The sequence below is a fragment of the Gallinula chloropus genome (assembly GCF_964237585.1).
Source record: "Gallinula chloropus genome assembly, chromosome: 17".
Taxonomy (NCBI): Eukaryota; Metazoa; Chordata; class Aves; order Gruiformes; family Rallidae; genus Gallinula; species Gallinula chloropus.
This window is the reverse complement of record NC_140102.1, coordinates 13,576,770-13,598,871: the sequence shown is the minus strand read 5'-3', so window position 1 is coordinate 13,598,871 and position 22,102 is coordinate 13,576,770. Positions and strand designations below refer to the sequence as shown.

Genomic DNA, 22,102 nt, shown 5'->3' with positions numbered 1-22,102 from the left:
TGGTCAGTCAGCTGTCAGCCAACACCCCCAGGTCCCTCTCTGCCAGCAGCTCTCCAGCCGCTCTGCCCCCGGCCTGTAGCTCTGCATGGGGTTGTTCTGTCCCATGTGTAGGACTCTGCCCTTGGTGATGTTAAACCTCATCCCTTGGTCCCCCTGGATCCAGCCTGTCCAGTTCCCTCTGAAGAGCCTCCCTACCCTCAGGCAGATCCACACTTCCTCCCAGCTTAGTGTAGTCCACAAACTGACTGAGGGAACATTCGATCCCTTCATTGAGGCCAGTGATAAAGACATTGAAGAGGACTGGACCTGTTCCTCATCTTGTATGATGGTTGTACTTTTAAAGCCTTTCTGATGTCACTCTCCATACACTGGTGTTCTAGACTTACAGCGCCCTTGGCTGAGCGTACAGAACAGGACTTTATCTAACAGCTGGAGTAAGGAAAAGCTGTTGGTTCATGGTGTAATTAGGCTCTTAGTGTTTCCAGCACAGTGAAGATTTGGTGTGAGTGCAGCGTCCAAGGCTGGCGTGTATGTGCAGTGGAGCCGCTGGTGCCACCAGTACTGAGGCTGAGAGACGCCTTCTGCCACTGCTGACATTTTCATGTCTTCTGGCCCAGTTTGTGCCTGATGTCATGTTAAAAGGCATTTTCAAACACATAGAGGCCGCGTGGCGGCTGAGGGGGGGGCTAGGTTCTTCTTTTGGAACACAGAATAAATCCAGCGTTCCACTGGTGACGTCTTGTCAGAAGAAAAGCCGTTCAGAACGGTTCTTGTGAAATGTGAGAAGTGACAGTAGTGAGAACATGGGGGATCTATCGCCTCACAGATTTGCTGACAATTCATTGGGAATTTGTTGGGAATTAGGAGAATTTTAGGCATCAAACGCAACTTTATCAAGCTTGTTTTCTCACTGGGATATGAATCTCTTGCTTTAAACTGAAAGATATCCTAGTGGAAATGAACTACTTGTTAAACAATTTGTCTGGCGCTTGCTGGTCTGTCTTGAGAAAAGATTGTCCATTGTGGTGAAATGATTTTTCATGCTTGAAGGTAGGATCTTTATGCCTTTCCTGACAAGGTTCTGCTGATCTTCCATAACTTGATTGATTTAAATCTTGCACAGATGAAAAACATCGATAATTTTCCAGAATTACCTCCACTAACCTAGTTTTTATTCCTTTCTGAAGTCACAGGCAAAGCCCACCACTTCTGTGGCGATGGAGATTAAGGTCACTGCTGCTAGCATTTAACCTCTATATTTTTAACTGAAACCGAGGTGGTGCAGTGACTTCAGGCGTTACATCTCCTCTGATACTCGTTAGAGAGAAACCCCATAATGAAAATTCCAATGTGCTGATGCTTTGGTGTAGCAAATAAGGGGGAGAAAAGCACCACAGAACGTAGACGTTGGTTAGTATTTGTGCAGTTAAGGTATGTTTTGCTCCTCATGTGGTACCACAGAGCGTGAGGGTGATCTTCATGTGTTTGCAAATTGAGGTGTATGGGAAACAATTGCTTCCATGACTGTGCTTAAAGCTGATTCCAGCAGGTGCACGGCCAGTGGGTCATGGATGATGGTCAGGTACAGCTGAGTCAGGAGATAGAGCTGTATAAAAAGCTGCGATCAGAAAGGAAGGAGCATAACGATTGATACAGGGGATGATTTTTATGTAAGAGAGCTTAAGATGGATGCTCAATTACATCTAGAGTTATTCGACTGGGATTACCTCCCTATTTGCTGCCCTCTTTAAACAACCTAGATATTTTTGTAGGAATGTAAATGTATTGTATCTGGGGGTTTACACCAGGAAAATAATATCTGGAGAAATTGTAATGCCCTGTGCTTAAAGACAGAGGTCTCTTATGGCTGTGTGGGGTACCAGATAAACAGGGAGGTAAGAGGAAGAGAAAACAAATGAATTGTCAGTAACATCAAGCATTGATTTGTTGGTTATGTTTGATAAGTCCCTTTTATCACTATAAAGACCTACAGAATTTATTAAGTTTCCAATAGGCTGTATTTCCAGTTGGTTTATATCCTCTTGGAGGTGGGGGGAAGGAAGCGAAACCCAGCCTTGTAGTAGTTTTCAGTTGGAAGCCTCATTTGCTGTCAGATTACAGTTAAATGTTACAAGCTAGTGAAATTCTCTGGCCAAGAGAGATCAAGCTGAGCAGGGCTGCCAACTTGATGTGATATTTCAGATGGGGATTTTTTCATTGTTAATTTGCAGTTTAAACTCGAGCGCTGTGATTTTTATTTAGCAATGTAGGAGTGTGTATGTGGTTTGCAGTAGTTAAGAGTTGCTTTTTACATCTCTGGCATGACAAAGTCAATTAAGTATGGCTTTTCTGCTTCTGTTGTAAGTAGGTGAGAGTTTGTGTATGGTTGTAGGCGTTCTGAATGGGAAGATTTATCATACATGGAAGCTTATTTTTGCTTACAGCTCTTGCAGGCAGTCTTTTGGCTATGTGACTGTGTGTGCGCTTCGTTTTTGACATTAAAATTGTTGACAGAAAGGGAAAATTATGATGTCTGTTACAGTAGCTTAATGTCAGTTAAACCAGCCTGACAACAGATTCCTTCTCCCCTCCCCGTCTGCTAACAATCCCTCAGATTCCCCATCAGTATCCTGAATTTCCCTGTTAAATTCCGGAGTGTCCAGTGGGGCTCCTTGGATGTACAGGAGGGGGGAGGCTGTGGCCGAAGGCAAGCGCAAAAGGACGAAACCCTTCCCCGCTGCGCAGCTGTGGTGTGAGGCTAATGCACAGCGACGTGGGCTGCATGGTCAGCCAGAGCAGAGCTGCGGCTTAGGGCGTGCCAGGACTGCTGGGATCACAGTGTCAGCTCTGATTTCAATTAAGTCTCCGCAAAGAGTTCTGTGCGTAGGTCCTTCTGCTTGACAGCGAAGGTCTTTCTCTTAGGGTGCATCGATACCTGGTGGTTGTTAGGGAAACACTAAGTAGACTGAAGTGTAACCTTTGTATAGGTGAGTTTGAAACAGGAGTGCATCTTTAAACAAAATCGTTCAGGTTTTGTTTTATGTTTTCCCCAGAAATAGCATTTTGTGTTCTCATGTACAGCAACCCCCTGGGCTAGATGCACAGAAACAGTTCTGAGTCTAGAAAGAAGCTTTGTGGCTGTGTGTGCGTAGCACTGTCCTTGAGTGCATTTGTCTAAAGCACTGCTAGATGCCAGCTCCTGAGTGCATGGTCCTGCTGTGTGTGGATTGACAGAGCAGACCTCTGCCAGCCCAGGGATCTCTGCACTCCATGCTGCATCCTACAGACATTCCTTAAGTGCCTGAGCTGCTCTTGCTCGTGTTGCGCTCCACTGGATGGTTTTAGTGCTTCATCATGGTGTGTTTGAGGCCGTCCTGTAGTTCTTGTCTTCACTTTCCTTTGAACCTGGACTTTCTTAAATATGGAGAATTATAGGAGGAACATCCTTCAAGGAAGAGAAATCCTTAATATTATTCCTGGTATAGCAGCTGTTACCTAGCTGTTGAGAGCTTGGCTACATGGCCGAGTTCCTGCTGGTGCACTTGTTTCCTTTGGGTTATGCTTCAGAAACAAATCCATGTGTGGGGCAAAGTTGTCCTTACTCTGAGTTGCCTTTGCTCTTAACCTCTCCCTGGCTTTATCCATAGAGCTGCCAGCTGGCAGGAGGTGGATGAGACACCACGATCTGCCCCCTTATTCCCAGTTATGTTCCTGCCTATCGCACTTTTCCCCTGTCTTGTTTCTGATACCCAGAAGACAACATCAACCCAGGATGACGTGGGTTTGTGGCTGGTTTTCTGAATTAAAGATTGAAGCAGGAACACTGTGCATAGGTGGCCCCTTTGAAACAGTTGTTCAGCTTCCTCCAAGCCACCTGGTGCACATCTGCACCTGCTGTGGAGTGTAAGCTGAGGCAAACATGGCCAGGAAACACAGCTTGCTGTGAGGGATGGTGATTTCTGCTGGCTTGGGAGTGTTCATTGCATGTTGCGTGAGTAGTAGCAGATCTAAGAAGCAAGTGAATTGAACAGGTTAAAGTCAGAATGTCTTCAGAAGGCTGGTGAAGCTGCCTTTACAGAATAGCTCCTTCTAAAAGACATCAAGAAACTATTTTTATTTTCTATTTGTTCAGCTTTTCAGCTGCATTTGAGTTTCAGAGAGATGGGAATGGCAAGCACTTCTTTTATGTGTGCGTGTCTATACATACACACACACATCTACATGCTTCTCCTCTTTCTGCACACTCCTTCCCCCCAGATGGGGTGGGCAGAGAAACAACAGTGTTTAATGAATCACAGCGGGGAGCTAAGGAGCGAGAGACTGAGGAAAAGGTTAAGACTCCTCATTAGATTGAATGGGGATGTGGAAGCCACAGGAGAAACCAGGGAAAATAATCTCAGGTTGTGGAAGGTAAGATCTATTCTCTTGTCTGAAGTTGTGGTAATATAAATCCAGTGGCCAGTTGGAGTGCAGGGGTTGGGTGTTTTCCATTTCCCATGCAATCTGGGTGAGTTTGCAAAGAGAGGGAACACATCCCGTACCACTGTAAGCAGAGGAGTTAGGATTGAACTAGCTGACTTGGGTGCAAGTGCCACCAGACCTCAGAAACATCGGCCCATACTCAGAAGTTGGGGAAGAGTGACTCGGTTTCCAAGAAGGTCAGAGTGTGTCACAGAAGTGGGGTTGGCATGAAAGTTCTCCTTCCCAAAGTGCTGCTTCCACTGTTGGGTGGATCTTTGGTGTCGTGGTGGCTGGGATGGCAGGAAATGGCTTTGGGTTGATTCCAGTGGTGGGTGGATGCTCCAATTCATCAGCAGGTCATCGCCTGGCAGGTCTGCGTAGGCAGAAATGGCCCTTCCTTCCCCAGTTGCTGTGTGTCTTTCGACTTAATTAAATCCACTTTCAGAAAAGCTAAACTGTTTGGGGAGAAGATTAAAGGCGACTAACGGAGAATGAGAGCAGTCCTGGACTCCCTTCATTCTACACCATGTAAATTGGCTGTGAATGTTGGCTGTGCTTTTTTACCATATTATACTTTTCTCTAAGCTAAATTATTCTTTCCTTCACTCTCTGTGTATATCTTATGGCTAAAGTAGATTAATTTATCATAGTCTTAACTACCGTTTTAATAAGGCAAAGGCAGATTTTGTCACTGTTTATTGCTGAAGTCCTCGGAGAGCAAAACTTTAGAAAGAGTGTAGATCAGGGTTTTGGAAGGGCGAGCCACAAACATGGGTTTTAAGAAATGAAGTGCTTTGAGTCACTGTACTTGTGACGTGGCCCATGTTCCACAATAAATGTCATTGGTGAGTCAAAAAGGAGCTGGATTAAAAGGAAAAGGAGGAGAAGAGTCCTGAAGGCATTGCTGGCCACTGCCTGATATTTAAGGTGAGAGTTCAGAAAGAAGAAAGATATTTTCAACCAAGGTGGAAAGCTAAATTCTGCAAGTGGGGGTTACACCTTCTACTGTGGAGGCTCTGCTGTGCAGGGGACCATCCAGTGAAATTGAAGAGTAAAATTAAGTAGGCATTTTTTAATCTTTTAGGTAGTTCTGATTTAAAGCAACAGTCAACAATGCTAACTTAAAATATCAATTTATGTCTTTTTTCCACTGTTTGATTTGTACAGCAGTTGCTTATTCTTAAATATGCTTTCTTAGAGGAGTTCTTATTATTCTCCTGCTTTACAAGCCCTTTCATTTTGTTTCTGCAATGAAGATGTAACAATTTATGACATCACATTAATATCCATGGCAACAGGCTGTAACGTGAACAACATATTACATTTGCATTGCAGAATTAGCACTGAGGAGGGAGATGGCTCCTACTGAAACACTGACATGAAATAACTGTCAGGAGATGCCTGTGAAGGGGAAATTTTTTCATGGATGTGTTTTCCCCAATTTTCTGATGCCAATCTTTAGAAGGGCTTCCAAGTACAAGTGCGAGTCAGAAGTTGCATCATGTTTTTTGCTGACTAGAATGGTATCGTTTCTTCCTGGGCAGTTCCTCATGGTGCCTGCTCATTGTCTGGGCAGTTGTTCTTGGTTCTGTCTTCTGTTTGCAGTAGCTCCCGTGGAGGAGACCTTTAGAGAAGAGGGATCTCTGCAGGACAGGGCTGGCTTCAAATATTAAATCACTGTTTATATTCAGCCTTAGTGTCTAGAGAAAAGGTGCATGTTTGGTCACAGTCACTATATTGGTTCACTATTGTGCATAATTCCAGGGATTCACATATCCCCACGAACGGCTCTCCAGTCTGCAGTAATTTGTTTTTTTCCATCCACAGTGCTCTACACCATGTTGTGCCATCTTCAGTGTTTTTGTTTTCCCTTGTAATACCTTCTAGTTTATAAATAAGAATTAAAAAATACCTTCTTACAAGTAAGTATTTTCTGTGTCCAGCAGGAAGAGCATCTGTAGGAAAGGGCAATTGGAGTAGATCAGGGTTGGGAGGGAGAGGGTTTGTTAATCAGTTGGGAGCTCTTAGTATGCTTGGGGAAGTGCTGTTTGTCCCTCTTGTTGTGGCTGGTCAGCCATACAGATGGCTCTGTGCTGGGCTGCTCTAAGCTGTGTTTTGCTGACTCTCTGAAGGGGGAGGAATACCCTGAGTGCATCTACCTGGATTAATTTTCTAGTTGGAAGTTTCCTGTGTTGAAAGGTGCCACCAATGTAGCAATTGTCCTAATAAGTAGCGCTAGTGAAGCTCAGCGTTGTAAAAAGGCATCTCTATGTCAGCCAGTCCTGGTCCTTACACCTGCCGGGCTAAGTGTGAGCAGAAAAACTCAGCTGTGGAGGCTTTCCCTGAAAGATGAGTGTGTGAAACAGTTAACAATCAAAGATGCCTGAAAACATGTGAGTGTTTGTACAGACAGTGGAAGCGATGGCTATGGGGACTGTCAAAGATCATCTTTAGCCTTTCTCAAGGGCTCGTTTTACGGATTTGGTGCGGGGCACTTGGACTCTGTGATTTTTCAAGGATGTTACTTCGCTTTTAAAGCTGTTTCATACAGAGGGCTTCATTTTAAAACTAGCCATTAAACTGTTCCTACTCAGAATCATCCTACTTCTACTATGTTTATTATTGAATGTGGTTGTTTCCCTCCTCCCCACCCCCTCCCAAGTTGTATTTTTAGCATGTATGATCTCGCATCCTTTTCCTTAATCTGAAAACCAGATCCTCCGGGAAGGCGGCAGGACCTGGCTCCGTGCTGCTCCCTCTGCCGGCTCTCGGATGGAGCGTGTCAAACATGATCTATAGAAACCTGCCGGACGCTCTGCCGCCTGGATCTCAGGCCGCTTTGCTGGCAGGACTCAATACATGCCCGAAAGCTGTTATTTTGCTTTTACTTTGGTTTAAATAGCGGCCAACTGCAGTAAATGTTTGCTCGCAAAGAGCAGAGTTCTTTGGCGTGCTTCTTGGGGAGCCGGTAGAGAACAAACAAAACCGACAAAAACATGGTTGTCTGGGCTTTGAAGTCTCTTTGAGCCTTTTATCCTGTGCCTGTGGTTTTGAAAACCTACTGCTCTCTCCAAAAAGATGGGTGTATGAGGGAAATGATGTGTGCTGTCACATCCTTAACAAGAGGCCTCGGTTCAACCCCTTCTGCTGTTCTTGAAACTGCATCTGATGTTTAGATATTAATTCGTTTTTCAAGACATAGTAGTAGAACTGTGAGGCTGGAAGCACACTGTTCCTTTTGAAAACAGGGTACTTGGTTTACAACATCGAGTCTGACCACAAACATTTTTGGAGTGAGGTTGGGTTATTCCTGAAGCCTGACCCTCTGCATCACGAATGCATCAACGTTTCAGCTGACGGCTTTGCTGCACAGAAAATTCACAGCAATAGCAAAAACATGGGTTTGCCTGTTGCTATTAGTTTCTGTTTGCATGTTTGGTGATCAGTGGGTGGGGTTTTGGGGTTTTTGAAATTGCTTCACCTTTTGCTTTGGCAAGTTTTCAAGTAAACAAAGTGCAGGTCGGTTCTGTAGTTCACTCCTGTGTAAAATACTACGGTGGGTTCTGGTAGGGCAGTAGGAAAACAAGTGGTAAAATACACTCTAGAACACTGTTTTTGAGTGATGTATAAATTAGAAACAAACGTGTTTGCTCAGCCCTTTCTAGTTTTCAAACAGTAATAGGCAGGGACTTACCTAACATGCCCCATGTATAACGGAGCTGGAGTTCACACTTACAACCTTTGGCCGTTACGAGTTTGTGGTACTTGGTGTACATTTAAAACAGGAGGCTGCTCTACAAGTATTTCCCGCTGTTCCTTAGTCAAACCAAAATCTGGTGTTCTCACAGTGGAGTGTTACGGGCAAGTCAAGGCAAAGAAGACTTTGTGAGCAAAGCTGTTGTTTCAAATAACACAAACCAGCAGTCTGGAGGCTGTAAGTCATGACGTGGTACCAAGAGGACATGTGAACTGAGGAAAAATTAGCCCAGTTCTTAATTTATGCAGAAGAGTAAACCCAGATTTTAGCTAATGGAAAACTGAATATTTACTTGGCTAAATAAGCATGCAGCTGAGATGGAAGTATTATTAGTGCAAAGATGTGCAGCCTGGCTGGGCAGAAGGAAGGTAGCCATGATCAGGGAGAGACTGGGCAGCAGCACGCCCTTGAATTCCCTATAAATGTGTCTTTGGATGGGTCGGAGATGTTCTCTTTCCTGCATTTGTCATCTTAACGTATCGGTTAAAAGCTGTGGCATCCTGCAAGCATATTGTAAAGCAGCAAATAATAATAAAAAAAGCCGTCTGTCTTAAAGATGATGATATTTTTTCTCCTGTCTGTAAATGTGCTCGTTGTGTAACGCGAATGCATTAGCCTCCGCAAGATGTACGCAGTGAAAGGCAGCGCGAAGCGGTCCCATTGTTAGCACTCCAGGCATGTCTAATGAATCGTGTTTCCCTGTTCTCTCGGTCACGCTGCAGAGTGCCCTTAGCCAGGGCTAAGCCTCCTGTAAAATGCTCTTTAGGATGATGGTAGGAGCGTGGAAATGCCGACTGGGGAGTAGGGAGGGACCGCTGCTGAGTGCCCTGCTTTCCCCTCCAGCTGCAGGGATTACTGACTGGGCCGGCGCAGGAACACGGCCCAGCTGGTTGGGCGGTGAGGGGCTGGCTTTTCAGGGACTTGGCTTGTAAGCAAAATGGAATCATCTGTCTTGAACTCTGAGTGTTTTAATTTAAGACAAACCTGTGTTCAAGAAAAGGGAGCAAAGCATCCCAGTCCCCCTTTCCAAAATGATCTGTCTGTATCTCAAGAATGACGTCTTGCATAGTTCATAAATGACAAAGGACTTTTGGTTCCTTTCACTTTCCAAATATGGATTAATATGAACTGTATTTTTCCTAAGAACAAGCCTTGTGTTCCTCTGGCCATGGCCAAAGTTGCTTTAATTTCTCTTGGAAGAGCCTTGCAGCCCTCGCCATAAATTCTCTTGCCTCCAACAGAGCCCCTCAATGGTGGGAAATGGAGAAATGAGAAATATGCTCCATGTGCTTTTGATGGAAAACCAATGTTTTTAGAGAAGAGAAATAAAAGTTCACATTGTGTTAGCACTGCAGAGAGGAAGGTCTTGCTGATGCAGATGTAGCTCAGTGTGTTTGTTGTCTTTGAACCTAGAAAGATGAAGAGGCAGAGGTGAGGGTTTGCAGCTGATGTGTAGACTGAGGGCTGCAGGGGCTGGATGGCTGGGAAGGTGAGTGAAAACGGGAGGAAATGAAGAAAACCTGGAAATCTGAAATGGGGATGAAGAGAGCAAATCAAGTTTGGAGGTAGAGATTGTCTTCTGGGATTAGGAAGCATAGTAATACTCTGAAAGTTAGTTTCCTTCAAGTTTTTAGGGTGTTACTTTTACATTCCTCTGTGAGAAATTATTTTTTAATGACCTTGTGCTAAAGAGTTGAAGAGGTGAAACAAGGCGTATTGGAAGTGAAAATCCCAGAAGTGTGGAAAGAAGGAAATGCTGGGAACTCCCAGGAGTAAATGCCTAGGGAAGTACTTCTGTCTTAGTGGTGTCCTTGGCCCTGGGCACGTCAGAGGAAGATGGTGAGAATCTCTCCAAGCGTTGGTCCGTTTCCACACCAGTCAGGTTAATGCTTTTCATTTGTAGGAAATACCTCTGCAGAGAAATACAAAGTAGCTTGAAGATAAAACTTAAGGTGAATACATGGTGGGACAGATGAACAGTGCAAATCAGAGGTTGGAGGGGGATGGTTTGGGGCACGAGAGCCGGTTTCACACTGCCAACAACTTCCCGCTGTGCTTTAGGAAGCCGTATAAACCGCATAAAAATCGGGCCATATTTATATTCATTTTACTGTTACTTGGGACGGAGCGGGTGGCTGTAAAAAGCATTCAAAGCAAAAACCGCCCAGCAACCTTAACTATTTTATTTGGAATGCTTATGGCTCTGGAGCGAGCTGCTCAGCGCTCTGGCATAGCTCACTCTGCATTCCTACATCGAAAGCAGAATTGAACTATAATTACACAGTACAAACATTTCTGACTTGATAGATAATAATTTTGGCTTTGGAGAAGTTAGATTTTTGGAACATTTTGAAGTGAACTTCTGAAGAACCAGAAGCGATGACATACTTTGCGTGACCGCTTTCTTCCCAGTGCCCTTTGGAATGTTGTGCCGTGGTGCCCAGGGATTCGCACTGTGAGAGCCGCGTTGTGGTGCGCTGCAGCGGAAAGGCAGGAGGGACAGTGTGGGAGTGGAGGAATGTGAGAGTAGGGGATGGGAGGAGGGAGGGAATGTAACATTTACTGTATTTATTTTTTTTTTTTTTAAACCACAATTTTGTACCTACCAGGAGTGAGGAAGTGGTAAAAGTAATACTTTAAGTAGTGCTAACATAATCTAAGTGCAGATAGTTACCTACCATCTGTTTTTCAATAAATAGCTATTATGCTAATTTCTGTTTCAATGCTCAACAATTAAAGCGCTGTGGTATTCCTGCGATATTCAACAGCTGCTGCCTTTGAAGGTTTTATTTATCTTTTTTCTGGAGTGCAGCGATTTTAGTTTCATAGTCAACTCGGCTCGGAAGCGGTTCGTGCTTACATAGAAAATTGCCGCCCATTGAAATGCAAACGGGGGTCGGGTCTGAACTGCAATCTTCAGCCATCGTCCTCATTAATATTCCCATTTCCCCGGGAGCGCGCGGTGCGGAGCTCGTGCCGTTCCGGCTCCCTTGGTAGGGCGCTGATTGTAACCGCTGCTGTGCGCGCAGGGCGCCCGTTGGCAGAGCTTCGCACAAAGGGCCCGTGCTGGTGAGAGCTCCCTCTGCATCGCCTCCTTTTTGGCCCATGAGTTGACTTGGGAGATGGGGGAGGCCAAGATGAATTCTCGGTACTGTGCGAGTAAGCAGTACAATTTCCCTACAATCATAACCGGGGCAAGGAAATTAGATCTCTAAGTGGGTTGAATCTGATTTAGTAATAAGTCAATTTAATCACTAATGACTTCAAACGCAGATTTTACAAGGTGATCAATGGCAGTATAACAATGATCGATCAGTAGCATTGCATTTAATTGGATTTTTATGGGTATAATATAGTTTTTCAGAATTAATGTACCATTGCATTGCTTTGTTACTCCTTTAACTCAATTTTTTAGAAGAAATGATGCTTCAAAACGCTACTTTGTCTTTGAAATATTGTTTTAAGGGCACAGTTAATAAAAATTAAAATGAAAAATTAAATGCTTGCATTTAGTAATTGAATTTCTGATTTTGCTGGAGTTATTTGGCCGTGTGTTTTTCAAAACTGTGTCTACAGGGGGAAAAAGCCCCACATTCTTCATATTTCATGGCAGCGAGGAGACTGGATATCAAAGAGTAGGAGGGAGCATATACTGCTCTGAGTAACTCCCCCTCCGTAGCAGTTTGACATCGTAATCTCCCCTCCAAGTAATCTCCTTGTCCCATGTGTCCTGCTTTAATCTCTCAGTATTTCTGCAGCGTGCAGCAAGAAATTGATTTTCAGTAATTTTAATGGCTGAATAACCGGTCCTGTCCCAGAGTGTTTTTTCATATTTGCAGTGGCCAATGCGGTAACCGAAGTCAGTGTTCTGGATAATAGGTTTCATTAGTTGTGATGCCCGAGGTAAAAAAGCAGTAGGTGGGAACAGAGCCTGGTTTTGATGTCTAGACGTTCATTTCAGCTGTTGCTGCAATACGATACATTAAAAGGAAATATGTAACATAGCTCTGAGGAAATATGTATTCTTTGAAACTAATTCTACTTTTAAACTGCATAAGGCAGTGTGACCTGAATTATTAAAATGTGGGTGGCTGAATTTCTTAAAGGTGTAACTATCTCTGCAACGCCGACAGTCTCAGCTCGCTTTCTGCCCTTCCTTCCGATATTTCTTTTAAGTAAAATATGTCAGTTTGGTCACTGAAGCAGAACAGAGATCTTATTATCTTCCCGGTATCTCTGCTGGGAGACCTAAAATTATTGAAGTACTTGCTTTGATATTCTGCCGTGACTCCTCTCCTTGAAATTTTTATAATGGTTCATTTAAAATTTTTTTTTTTTTTTCGTTTTTTGAGACCACGTCTGGCTCAATAAAAAAACATTGGCCACTTGTAAGACCTTAATATCTCTGACTTGAAAATAAAAAAAAGACCCCCAAGCCCACTGAGCTGCTCATTAATGTATGTTTAAATTATAAATTTTCCATGTAAGTCTAAATTACTGTAGTTGCCTTTAGTTCTTTTAACACCCAGTCTGTGAGGGTAAATCAAATGAGTACAAATGCTCTACTCAGGTTTTGAGTTTATGAAAACAAGGTAATAACAGACATTTAAAACCTCGGTGTGTGAAAGCTGTTGATCTGTTCCCGTTCTGTAGGGGTGCCAGCAGTGGGATTTAGCCCCTCCATCGTTAGCTGTTACATGTCACGCGCCCTTGTTGCTTTTTGGGTTATCTGCTGATAATACTCTCTCCATGGAAGAGAGAGAACACTGTGTTGTGGGTTTCTTCAGGTGGTGTAACCAAAAGGGGTTTTAGCTTACTCCTGGACACACTTTTGTGTCACCTGATGGGACTCAGCTGGACCAGAGACATGTATTTTTACTGCACTCCTGTCAGCTTAAACAGATTGATGGGTTTTATTTAATTTTTTTTTTTTTTACACCATTGTAGCTGTTAAAACATCTCTCTGGTGCTTTATTAACTTTCCATGACAATTTTAATGACTATTTATACATTCACTTTCTGAACTCTTACATGAAACAATGACAACTCTCCAGATAAACGAGTAGAATGTTCTGTACAAAACTGACTGTCTCAAGTTGAGGGGTTTTTCCTTTTGAAAGATACCAAAAATTTCCCACTTCTTGTTGGTCCCATACGCTTCTTTAATTCCAGTAGGGACAGAGCACAGTGAAGAACTTGTGTTGAGAATGATATAGTAAGGGCAGTTAAACTATTTCACGTGAGCAGTTGATGGAATTACAGTTACTAGAAGAGATGAGGTGACTTTATCTTCTTGATTTTCTTTTTTTTCCCCCAAGACTACAGATTTTTAGAGGCAGAATATTAATAGACTTACTTGTTTATTTTGAGAGATGATTTTTCATTTAGAAAAAAACAACAAACCAACAATAAACCACGCTTAGTAGCTGCTTATTTTGGTGAGAAATGTGGTGAGGTTATCCCTCTCCTGTGGGACACACAGCAAGGAGGGATGGACTGCCTGTTTCACAAGGAAGTACCTGCTACTCCCAGTTGTCACCTGTGGCTACTCAGGAATGTACTCATGCTTAGATAAGGTAGTTAGCATCTACAGAGAAGTGTGTGTATATATACATGCAGAGAGATCTAGATGCTTAGATAAATCCTATCAGAGTAGCAGATGAGTAAATCTGATGGGTCCCACAGGTGAGGAGGAGTTTGGACTGTGGAGGTCACCTGGCCTGACACTCTCCTCAGAACAGGATGGTCACCAACAGCCACTCTGATTACTGGTGGCTTTGTCTACCCCATCCTGGGAAGAGGTATCCAGCTTTTGTCCTGGCTGCATTGCAGCAATACTCTTGTCTCCTCTGACTTCCATGGAAGAAAAGTTAGTTACCTGTTCTATCCTGTTCCTCCTTTTCCTAAAATTCAGTCTCGGTCCTTCCCCTAGGAGTTTGCTTTTCAAAGATGGCTTTCACAGCTCTTGTATCATGTCGTATTTGTTGCCTCTAAAGAGAAATTTTAACTTGAGTGACAGAAAGTACCATCAGGACAGGATACAGCAATTTAAAGTATTCTTCAAAATCCAAAGTCTGGTGGCGTTGTTACGGTGTGAGGAACTTTACAATTTACAGGGACCCTCTAATCCCCAGGGTTCTGCCAAGCTTTCTTACTGCTCACCATTTGCATCTTGAAGTTGTGACTTACTCCAGTTGTTGAAGCTCTTTTTTGGACACAGTCAGGGAGCCAAAGTCAAGGGAAGTGAAATGCTGTAGTCTGAATTTCTCCATACTCCCCATTTTTACTGTAGCTTAGATATGTACCTACTCTTCAATGTGAGATGAACAGCTTTAGTAGTATGAAGAAATATCAGAAGTAATTATGGTAATTATAGTGCATTAATATATCTAGGAATCAAAGGCACTATTTATTATCTGAAAGAGGTTATGAAGATGTCTTCTGACATACCTGGGGTAAATTTAATAATAACTTTATTTTCATTTCACATAGAATTTGTGAATGCTGTGTAATAATAAAAAAAAAATTGAAAAAATGAGGTTATTGAGGGATGATACCACTTCAGTCTTTCCCCTTTTCCTCATCCCACTCAGCTGCTACTCCTCAGCCTGTCTGATCTCATTGGCAGGCTTGACCTGAGGGACCTCTGCCGCAAGGTTAACTTGGCTTTTCCCTGCTTTTCCCAGGCTGTGGAATACGTACCCTTCTCCCAAGTGCAGGATAGCCACTAGTACAGCTGTGTTGCTGTGTAGAGATGGGGAATGCTGTCTGGTTCCATTCCCACATTTTCAGTCCCTTCTGGGATGCACAAAGCCTTTGTGTCACTCCAGGCCTGGGTAGACATGTGTCCTGTTTGGGTGTGAGAGTGATGGGACCACATAGCCTGAAGAGGAGCTGTGCCTGGCACAGGGCAAAAGAATCCACAAGTCCCTGCTGGAATCAATGCTCATGCTTGGTAGAGTTGGAATTGGTTTCCCTTATAAACCACGTAAAGCTCTGCGATCGGATCTTTGTTCTGGTGTCAGGGGCAAAATAAGGCTTGTAGTAAGTAGTTTGGAGGGATGGTACGAGCTGCTATTGAAGTGGGCATTTGCTGAACACTCTTGGGAGTAGGAGAGGACAGTCAGTTAGGATTGAGAACATGAGAACTGGTGGTGAGAAGCTCCCTGTAAAGTCATGGAATAAGTTCTTGTCTCTCCCATTTTGCCTGAAGTTTTTACTGGCCCTAGAGTGCTGGCTTCTGGCACAGATGCTTGGGTAGTATTAGGGTGAAACATGGGAAGAGCTCACTCAGTGCTGCATAACAGATGATTTCTTTTGACCAAAAAAAAAAATAGAATTTTTATTTAGATGGGGAGTTTTCATGGGGGTGAACTCAGGAGTGATCTCTCTCATCCTGTAATCCAGAACTGCCCATGTATTGGAGAATGGTGTAGTTTGTCAGTGCAGGACTATACTGGTCCTGCATTACTGAGTGGTACAGAATCCATTCACATGTAGTTCTGAAATTGCACAGAGATGCTGAACTTCCTAAATACTGCTTTATACACAGATTCTGAGGCTGTGTGACCTTCTATCTAGTAAACAGCTCTGGCACATTACATACTCAGGAAGGTTTTGCAAGCATCGAAGGGGCCCTTAATGGTTTTACAGGGAAAGATACTTGGCTCGTGCTTGTGCCCAAAAGCACAAATCTGCCTTTTCGTTCTTCTGAGGAAGTAACTGTGCTTTTGGATAAGGTGATTTGGGCAGTGAAGCCCTGCCTTTTTCATCCTGTAAAAGGAGAGAGGCTCTGTTACCAATATTAGCATATCACAACATTACACATTCAAAAAATGTGCCTCCACTTGTTTGAGGTTGTTTGACTTGGGGTTACTGGGAGAAGCAGCGGAATAGCGAACAATGCTGGGTTTTGAGGCTTTGAAGCTGTAGTTGAAGACTGCTGGCAATATTAGTATTTTTCTCACAGCAGAAACTCTTTAGAAGCTTTACTTTAAACAAGCTTGTAGAGTAAACTATACTTAGATAATAATCTCTGCATGATAGACATGCTGTTGGAAGGTTTCATCCTCTAAATTGGCCAAGGAGGGGTGTTAAGGATTCAGTTCTTAACATGCTGGAGAATTTTATGTCTGCATTTCTAAGATCTACAGAGTATTCCTGTTAAACTGACATGACAGAACTCAGACAATTAACAAATTCTTATTCCTTGACATGTTAGTTAATCATCTGGTTTTACCCTGCAGCTGAGATTGCATCTTCTGGCTGAATAAGATTTAGAATCTGGTACAGGCATACCCAAAATAGTTTTGCTTTTGGTAGTTTGAGCATCCAAACCAAGTGGAATAAGGACAGCAGATATTTTTGAGGTGTGTATATCCTCCGGGTGCTCATTTGGGTGACTAGTTCATGCTGCACTTCACATCAGAGATTAATAGATTATTTTTTTAAATTATCTAAAATCTCTGCAGTTTGTTACTCCATTTACAGTTTTATTTTGTCATTTCAAAATGCTGCATGTTTTCTATATTTGCTGCGTGTTGCTGAAGCTGCCATAGTAAAAGGGAGGAATTTCACTTGAATGGGAGAGTGAGAGGTTCAGGATACTTGTTTAATGTTTCAGTTATGTAAATTGATTTTACACCTTTAATGATTCACTTTGTTTCTTGATTATCTGCATCTGCCTTCTCAGTATTCATGGCAAAGAGTGATGAGTTCCTCACCCTTATGCTTTAATATTGAATGCTATGAACAAATGCATTTGCTTTTATGCTTTTGTGTTGTCTTTTTGTTTAAGTTCAAAGTTGATGTCTTCAGCGAGCAAAGATTAAAGCTACATTGGGAATATAGGTAGTTGTTGAAACGCTTTCATGAAACATGCTACTGTTGAAAATTAAAGCTAATGGAGTTCTGTTTTGTATAAACGTTTGCATTTCCCTGTTCTGAACATCTTGTCATTTTATGGTTTTGTAGTGGTGGAAGAAGGATTGTGGGAGAACGGACTTTCCTATGAGTGTAGGACCCTGCTCTTCAAAGCAATTCATAATCTCCTGGAAAGGTAAGAAAAACTCTATTGCACTCAAATATTTCATTATGATATTTAAAATAACACAGGATACTTTCAGACCAGTTATATTATTAGTGGTCTTAAATCATATTTTTTTACGGGTGGAACTGTAGTGTAGGAGACGCAGGATAGAGATGGATCTCTTAAGACATTGACTGTGGTAATGTAACATAAAATGCAGTGCAGACTAATTAAATGCTCACACAAAGAATAATGTCAGTGGGAATTGTTGCTTGCATTCTTCTTTGGGAGCTATTTCAAAAGGAGGAAAAAAAAGGTTTTACCTTCTTGTAATGCTTACAGGGAATAATTGTTCCTGACCCCCAGCCCCTTTGATGAGGTTAACAGATAATGTTTAAAGCTCTTCAATCTGTTTTTCCAATCGTCCCAGTTACATGCATGTTGCAATTTGATTAAACTCGTGTACAGTATTTGGGGTGAAGTTTACGAGTTCCTGGCTCTGACAGGCCTAATGTCTCCTACTGTTGCTTTGTCATATATATAATGACTGACAGCAAAGCTATTGTGTGCTTCGTTAATACACATGCATACACCTTTTTCATCTTAAGCCAGCTAGCAACTCTTAAATTTACTGGAGATTATCTTGTTACTAGACCTTCAGTGTATGATCTGGTATCTTGGAGTATTGCATTTTATGCCTTGTATGTTACTGCAGTTCTTCAGGTTGTCATTGTGTTCCCATATTGTAATTCAGTTGTTCTTTTTACAGTTTTGGAGATCTCGGAATTGAGTGTGGTTAGGCTATTCACAGTTTTTCTGAACCTGTAATAATGATGATAACAAAATATAATGCACCTCTTCTGTACTGTTGTTACAGTAATTTTGCAGAATGTAACATTGAATATTTGTTCTTTCAGAAAATAAGCTAATTGAAAATACTTTTGTCTCATTTAGTATTCTGTTTGCTTTGATGTAGGTGCTCAGGTTTGCATTATATTTGTGGTTATGTTTCCAAGAGTGCAGTAACAGGCCCCTTGACAGTTAGCTGCCTGTCTGTAGCTCCTACAAGTGAAGTCTGAATGGCATGTTCACAGCCACAGGGACTAGTTCTTGTGTTTCCCATTTTCTATCTCGTCGGTCTCTTTAAGGGATTTTTACATAAACAGTAAACTGCTTAGAGTGCATAAAAGTACAGAGGTGAAATCCCCAGTCTGGAATCTTCACTGGTTCTTTTGTAGCTCTACAGTGTGTAAGTGAAAAATAATTTTACATGACTTCTAGTGGGTATTTTTATTCGTTGGATGATTTTTAGCTTATGAAATAAATTTTTTATTATCTTTATAAAATAACCCGATTGAAATCAGTTGGCAGAGTTAGAATTACTCTGTATGAGCAAAAAGACTTCAGAGCTCTCTTTTCAATCATGGAAACACTGGTCAGCACACACCGGGTGTTTGCCAAAAGCCTCCACTGCTCTGCTGTAAGCAGGTCTGACTGGTGCCGTGGCCTGGGCCTACTGCCCTGGAGACCAGCGTCCTGCCGTGTCCCAGCAGCACCGTGGGGCTGGCTCCAACTGTGGCCGTGCTCCAGGGCTGGGCAATGCCACAACCTTCTCTTTAGGTCCAAGAGGCATGTCTGCCGGGACAGCTGGGCTTTGCCAGTACTGGGATGGAACAGTTGTCGTGTCACTCAGGGTGATAGTTTACCAAATATCTTAGCTACTCCATTTTTACAGCATTATAGCTGAGTTTATTTTAAATTACACATTTTGGGGGGGGGAGGTGTTTTTTGCCTTTCCAAATCCTAAATTAAAATTATTATTTCATTTAAAATAATAGCAGTAGCTGTGTAGGCTTTATTAAAAAGAGAAATAACTCCATTAAAGACCCATTATAGGACAAGCTTGGTTAATAAAAAAAGAAATTCTAATGTTTCTTTTGGATCTTCTCGGGAGGTGACAGAGCTGCTGCCTGTGCTTAAAATTTTGTGGGGGTTTTTTTGTTGTTTTTGTTGGATTTTGCCATTAGTGAAGGACAGATAGGCTTCTCTCAGAAACCATGTTTTCCCTCAGGGTGCCCTTTTCCCAGCAAGGCCATTGGGTCAGTCTGACTCCTGAGGGCTTGGGCACTTGAGCTCCATGAAGGAGCCTCAGTGGGAAAGGGACAGCGGGGGAGAGTAGGCCTCCAGCCACTTCCTTCCAGCTGGCCCTGACACAAAGGGATGTCCCACCAGCCAGTGGGGCTCAGCCCTGCACAAGGAAGAAAGTGGCAACCTCTGAAGGGGCATGGAAAACCGTGGTAGCAGGAAGAAAATGGTGACAGGAAGAAAATGGCGGCAGGAAGAAAATGGCGGGAAACAGGGTAGTGTAGGTAGCCCAGACCTCCTCCTCTGCCACTCACCTCACTGAGGAGGTAGGAGGGACTAAGTGAAACCTGCAGTGAAAATCTGGTAAGTTGTGACTAGAAAGAAGGGGTTTGTTTTAAGTTAACCCTGGGAAGGGAGAGAAAGGGTGTTGACACAGCTAGTTATGTGGTTCTTTTTTTGCCCTCAGTACCCAAATTAGCGATTGGGAGTTTGTTAATTGGCAATTTAGAAAATGTTCAAAGATCTGAGGGAATAATACTCAAAATATTATGGTATTGTTTCATAATCATTAGTGTGCCCTTCTCAGGCCCTTTTTTTCATAGTAAAATCAGAAATATGAGAGGTCAAGTGGCAGTGAAATGCTCTAACAGCTGTACTGCTTGGGAAGAGAATATCACTCAGCCTTAACTAGAGAAATGAGCCAAGGAGATCAGAGTATTTTATGTCCTTTTTCACATGATTAAATAACTGCTTTAAGTGTACACTCTTGGGGTTTTATGACCAGCTTTTCTTTTTTTTTTTTAATGCAAGTTCATTGTTACAGCTTACTGTTAAAGACTAGTTACATTGAGTGCTTATACAGCAAAAATAATGCAGTAGTGTCGTTAACTGTTCACTCGGCTGAATCTTTGAGATCCGTGCTTCTGCGGTCATGTTTCCCATTTCATGTGGGATTATGCCTTAAATAACCCATGATTTAGTTTAGCCTGTGAGGGTCGGTTGATTTTTAAGGGCAAGTCTACCCATGAAGACTTTTTTTTCCCTAGGAAAGTAGCATTAGTTTGAGACAGTTAAACCTGCTGTTATGAGACATGATGATGTGGCATTAAAGTGTGTGGTGGGGGAGAGTTTATTGTGGTTTTTGTTAGTACAGATTATTTTCTTTAGGGATCTGATGTATAACTTCACAGACTTCCTTTTGTTTGTATAAAGTGCGCTGACACTGACAGACTTTCTCTGATAGCAAATATTTCCTGGGGAAACAGTCACTGAAGCATACTTTTGTTTTTTCCCACCAGTACAAGAGCAGTGTCTTAAGATTTCTGCTAGTTTAGCTTTCATATGCAGTTTAAGATATTGGTATGTTCTGAGATGGATTCTTTTTTGCTTTGAGAAAGGCCTGCTAGAATTTTATTTTTACTGGCTTTAACTTTGGAAAACCCTGCCAAGTTTATACAGAATTAGAAGCGTATTATTATCTACATTGTCTGTTGTCCATTTCCTATCTGTGTCCTCTAGGTATGCTTTTAAAATGTAGATCACACTTTTTTTTTCTAAACCCTGCAGAATGTACTTTCCCAGAAGGTTTTGTGTGATTTCAAATTTTTTTATATATATAAATATTTTGGCTAGGCTTGGACAACTGCTGTAGAAGTAAACTATTGGAGAACTTTGAAGAATGTAGAAGTATAGTTCTTCCATCTAAATCAAGAAATACTGCTTAGACATGAAATGTATAGGGAAACCTCATATATTGCTTGTAGTGGCAAATAAACCACTAGCAACTAATTTCAGAATTTCTGAAATGTAATATTTACCTTGATGAAAAGTATTACTTCATAGCAAATTTGTATACGTGAACACTTGGGCAGTATGTTCAACTGTGTGTTTAATGTATGGAGCATACATAAACAGTGTTGGCATAGTACCAGTATCATTCATCTGTACAGGTGGACTTAGAAAGGCACCAAGCCCCCCTGAACTTGTCAACCGAAATGGGTTATTGATCCCTTTGTGTCCTCACTGTTAGCTTTTTTACAGCCACGGAATATACTAGAGTTTCTAGAGGGACCACAGAACATGGGAAACCCTGTTTTCAGTTCAGTGATGTGGGAGTATGTTGGAGTGATGTTTTCTGGGAGGGTAACGATAATTATGGAAGCTTCAAAATCTGAAACCATGCTGTGGATCGTGTGAAGGGAAAACGGTTCATTGTGAATATTTGGTTAATACCATTTTATGTCATTCATATACTACACTATGCCATTTACATGCCAATATACAGGAGTGCCTGTTCTTTAACATGATGTCTCAGAGGAATGCTGTATAGAAGAGAATCAGTGCTATGAATTGTCTTTGTTCGAGGAGTTTGAAAAATAGAATGATGGATCCCTCAGCGAAGAGTAGCGTGGAGTGGAAAAGATTCTGTCAGAGATGGGGGGAAGATGCATATGTGAAGATCAGCATCAGTGACAGCAGCATGAGATTAAGCAGTGATTCTCTATGACTAGTATGGGAAAAGAGAAGGCAGCAAACTTCCATGAAACTCAAAAGCTATGAACTTGATTTCAGTGTTACGGAAGTTCAGCTGCTTAAGCCCTTAGATTGACTGGATTCAAAGACTACTTTTAATTACATATTAAGGTGTAACTAGTAATTGTTGTTGTAATTATTTTCTAGGTGTTTGATGGATAAAAACTTCGTAAGAATCGGAAAATGGTTCATAAGACCCTATGACAAAGATGAGAAGCCTGTTAATAAAAGGTAAGGTG

General features: G+C 42.2%; 1 protein-coding gene across 1 annotated transcript in view; it reads left to right on the top strand.

Annotated features, from left to right (window-relative positions):
* The window catches only part of MED13L (mediator complex subunit 13L), a gene marked incomplete at its 5' end in the record, with an annotated part of 193,290 nt that overhangs the window by 75,383 nt on the left and 95,805 nt on the right, over positions 1-22,102 (top strand). Inside the window, 2 exons of the mRNA XM_084271900.1 lie at positions 17,192-17,276; positions 22,011-22,094. Coding sequence (XP_084128026.1) covers positions 17,192-17,276; positions 22,011-22,094 — 169 coding nt within the window. The remainder of the gene's footprint in view (positions 1-17,191; positions 17,277-22,010; positions 22,095-22,102) is intronic.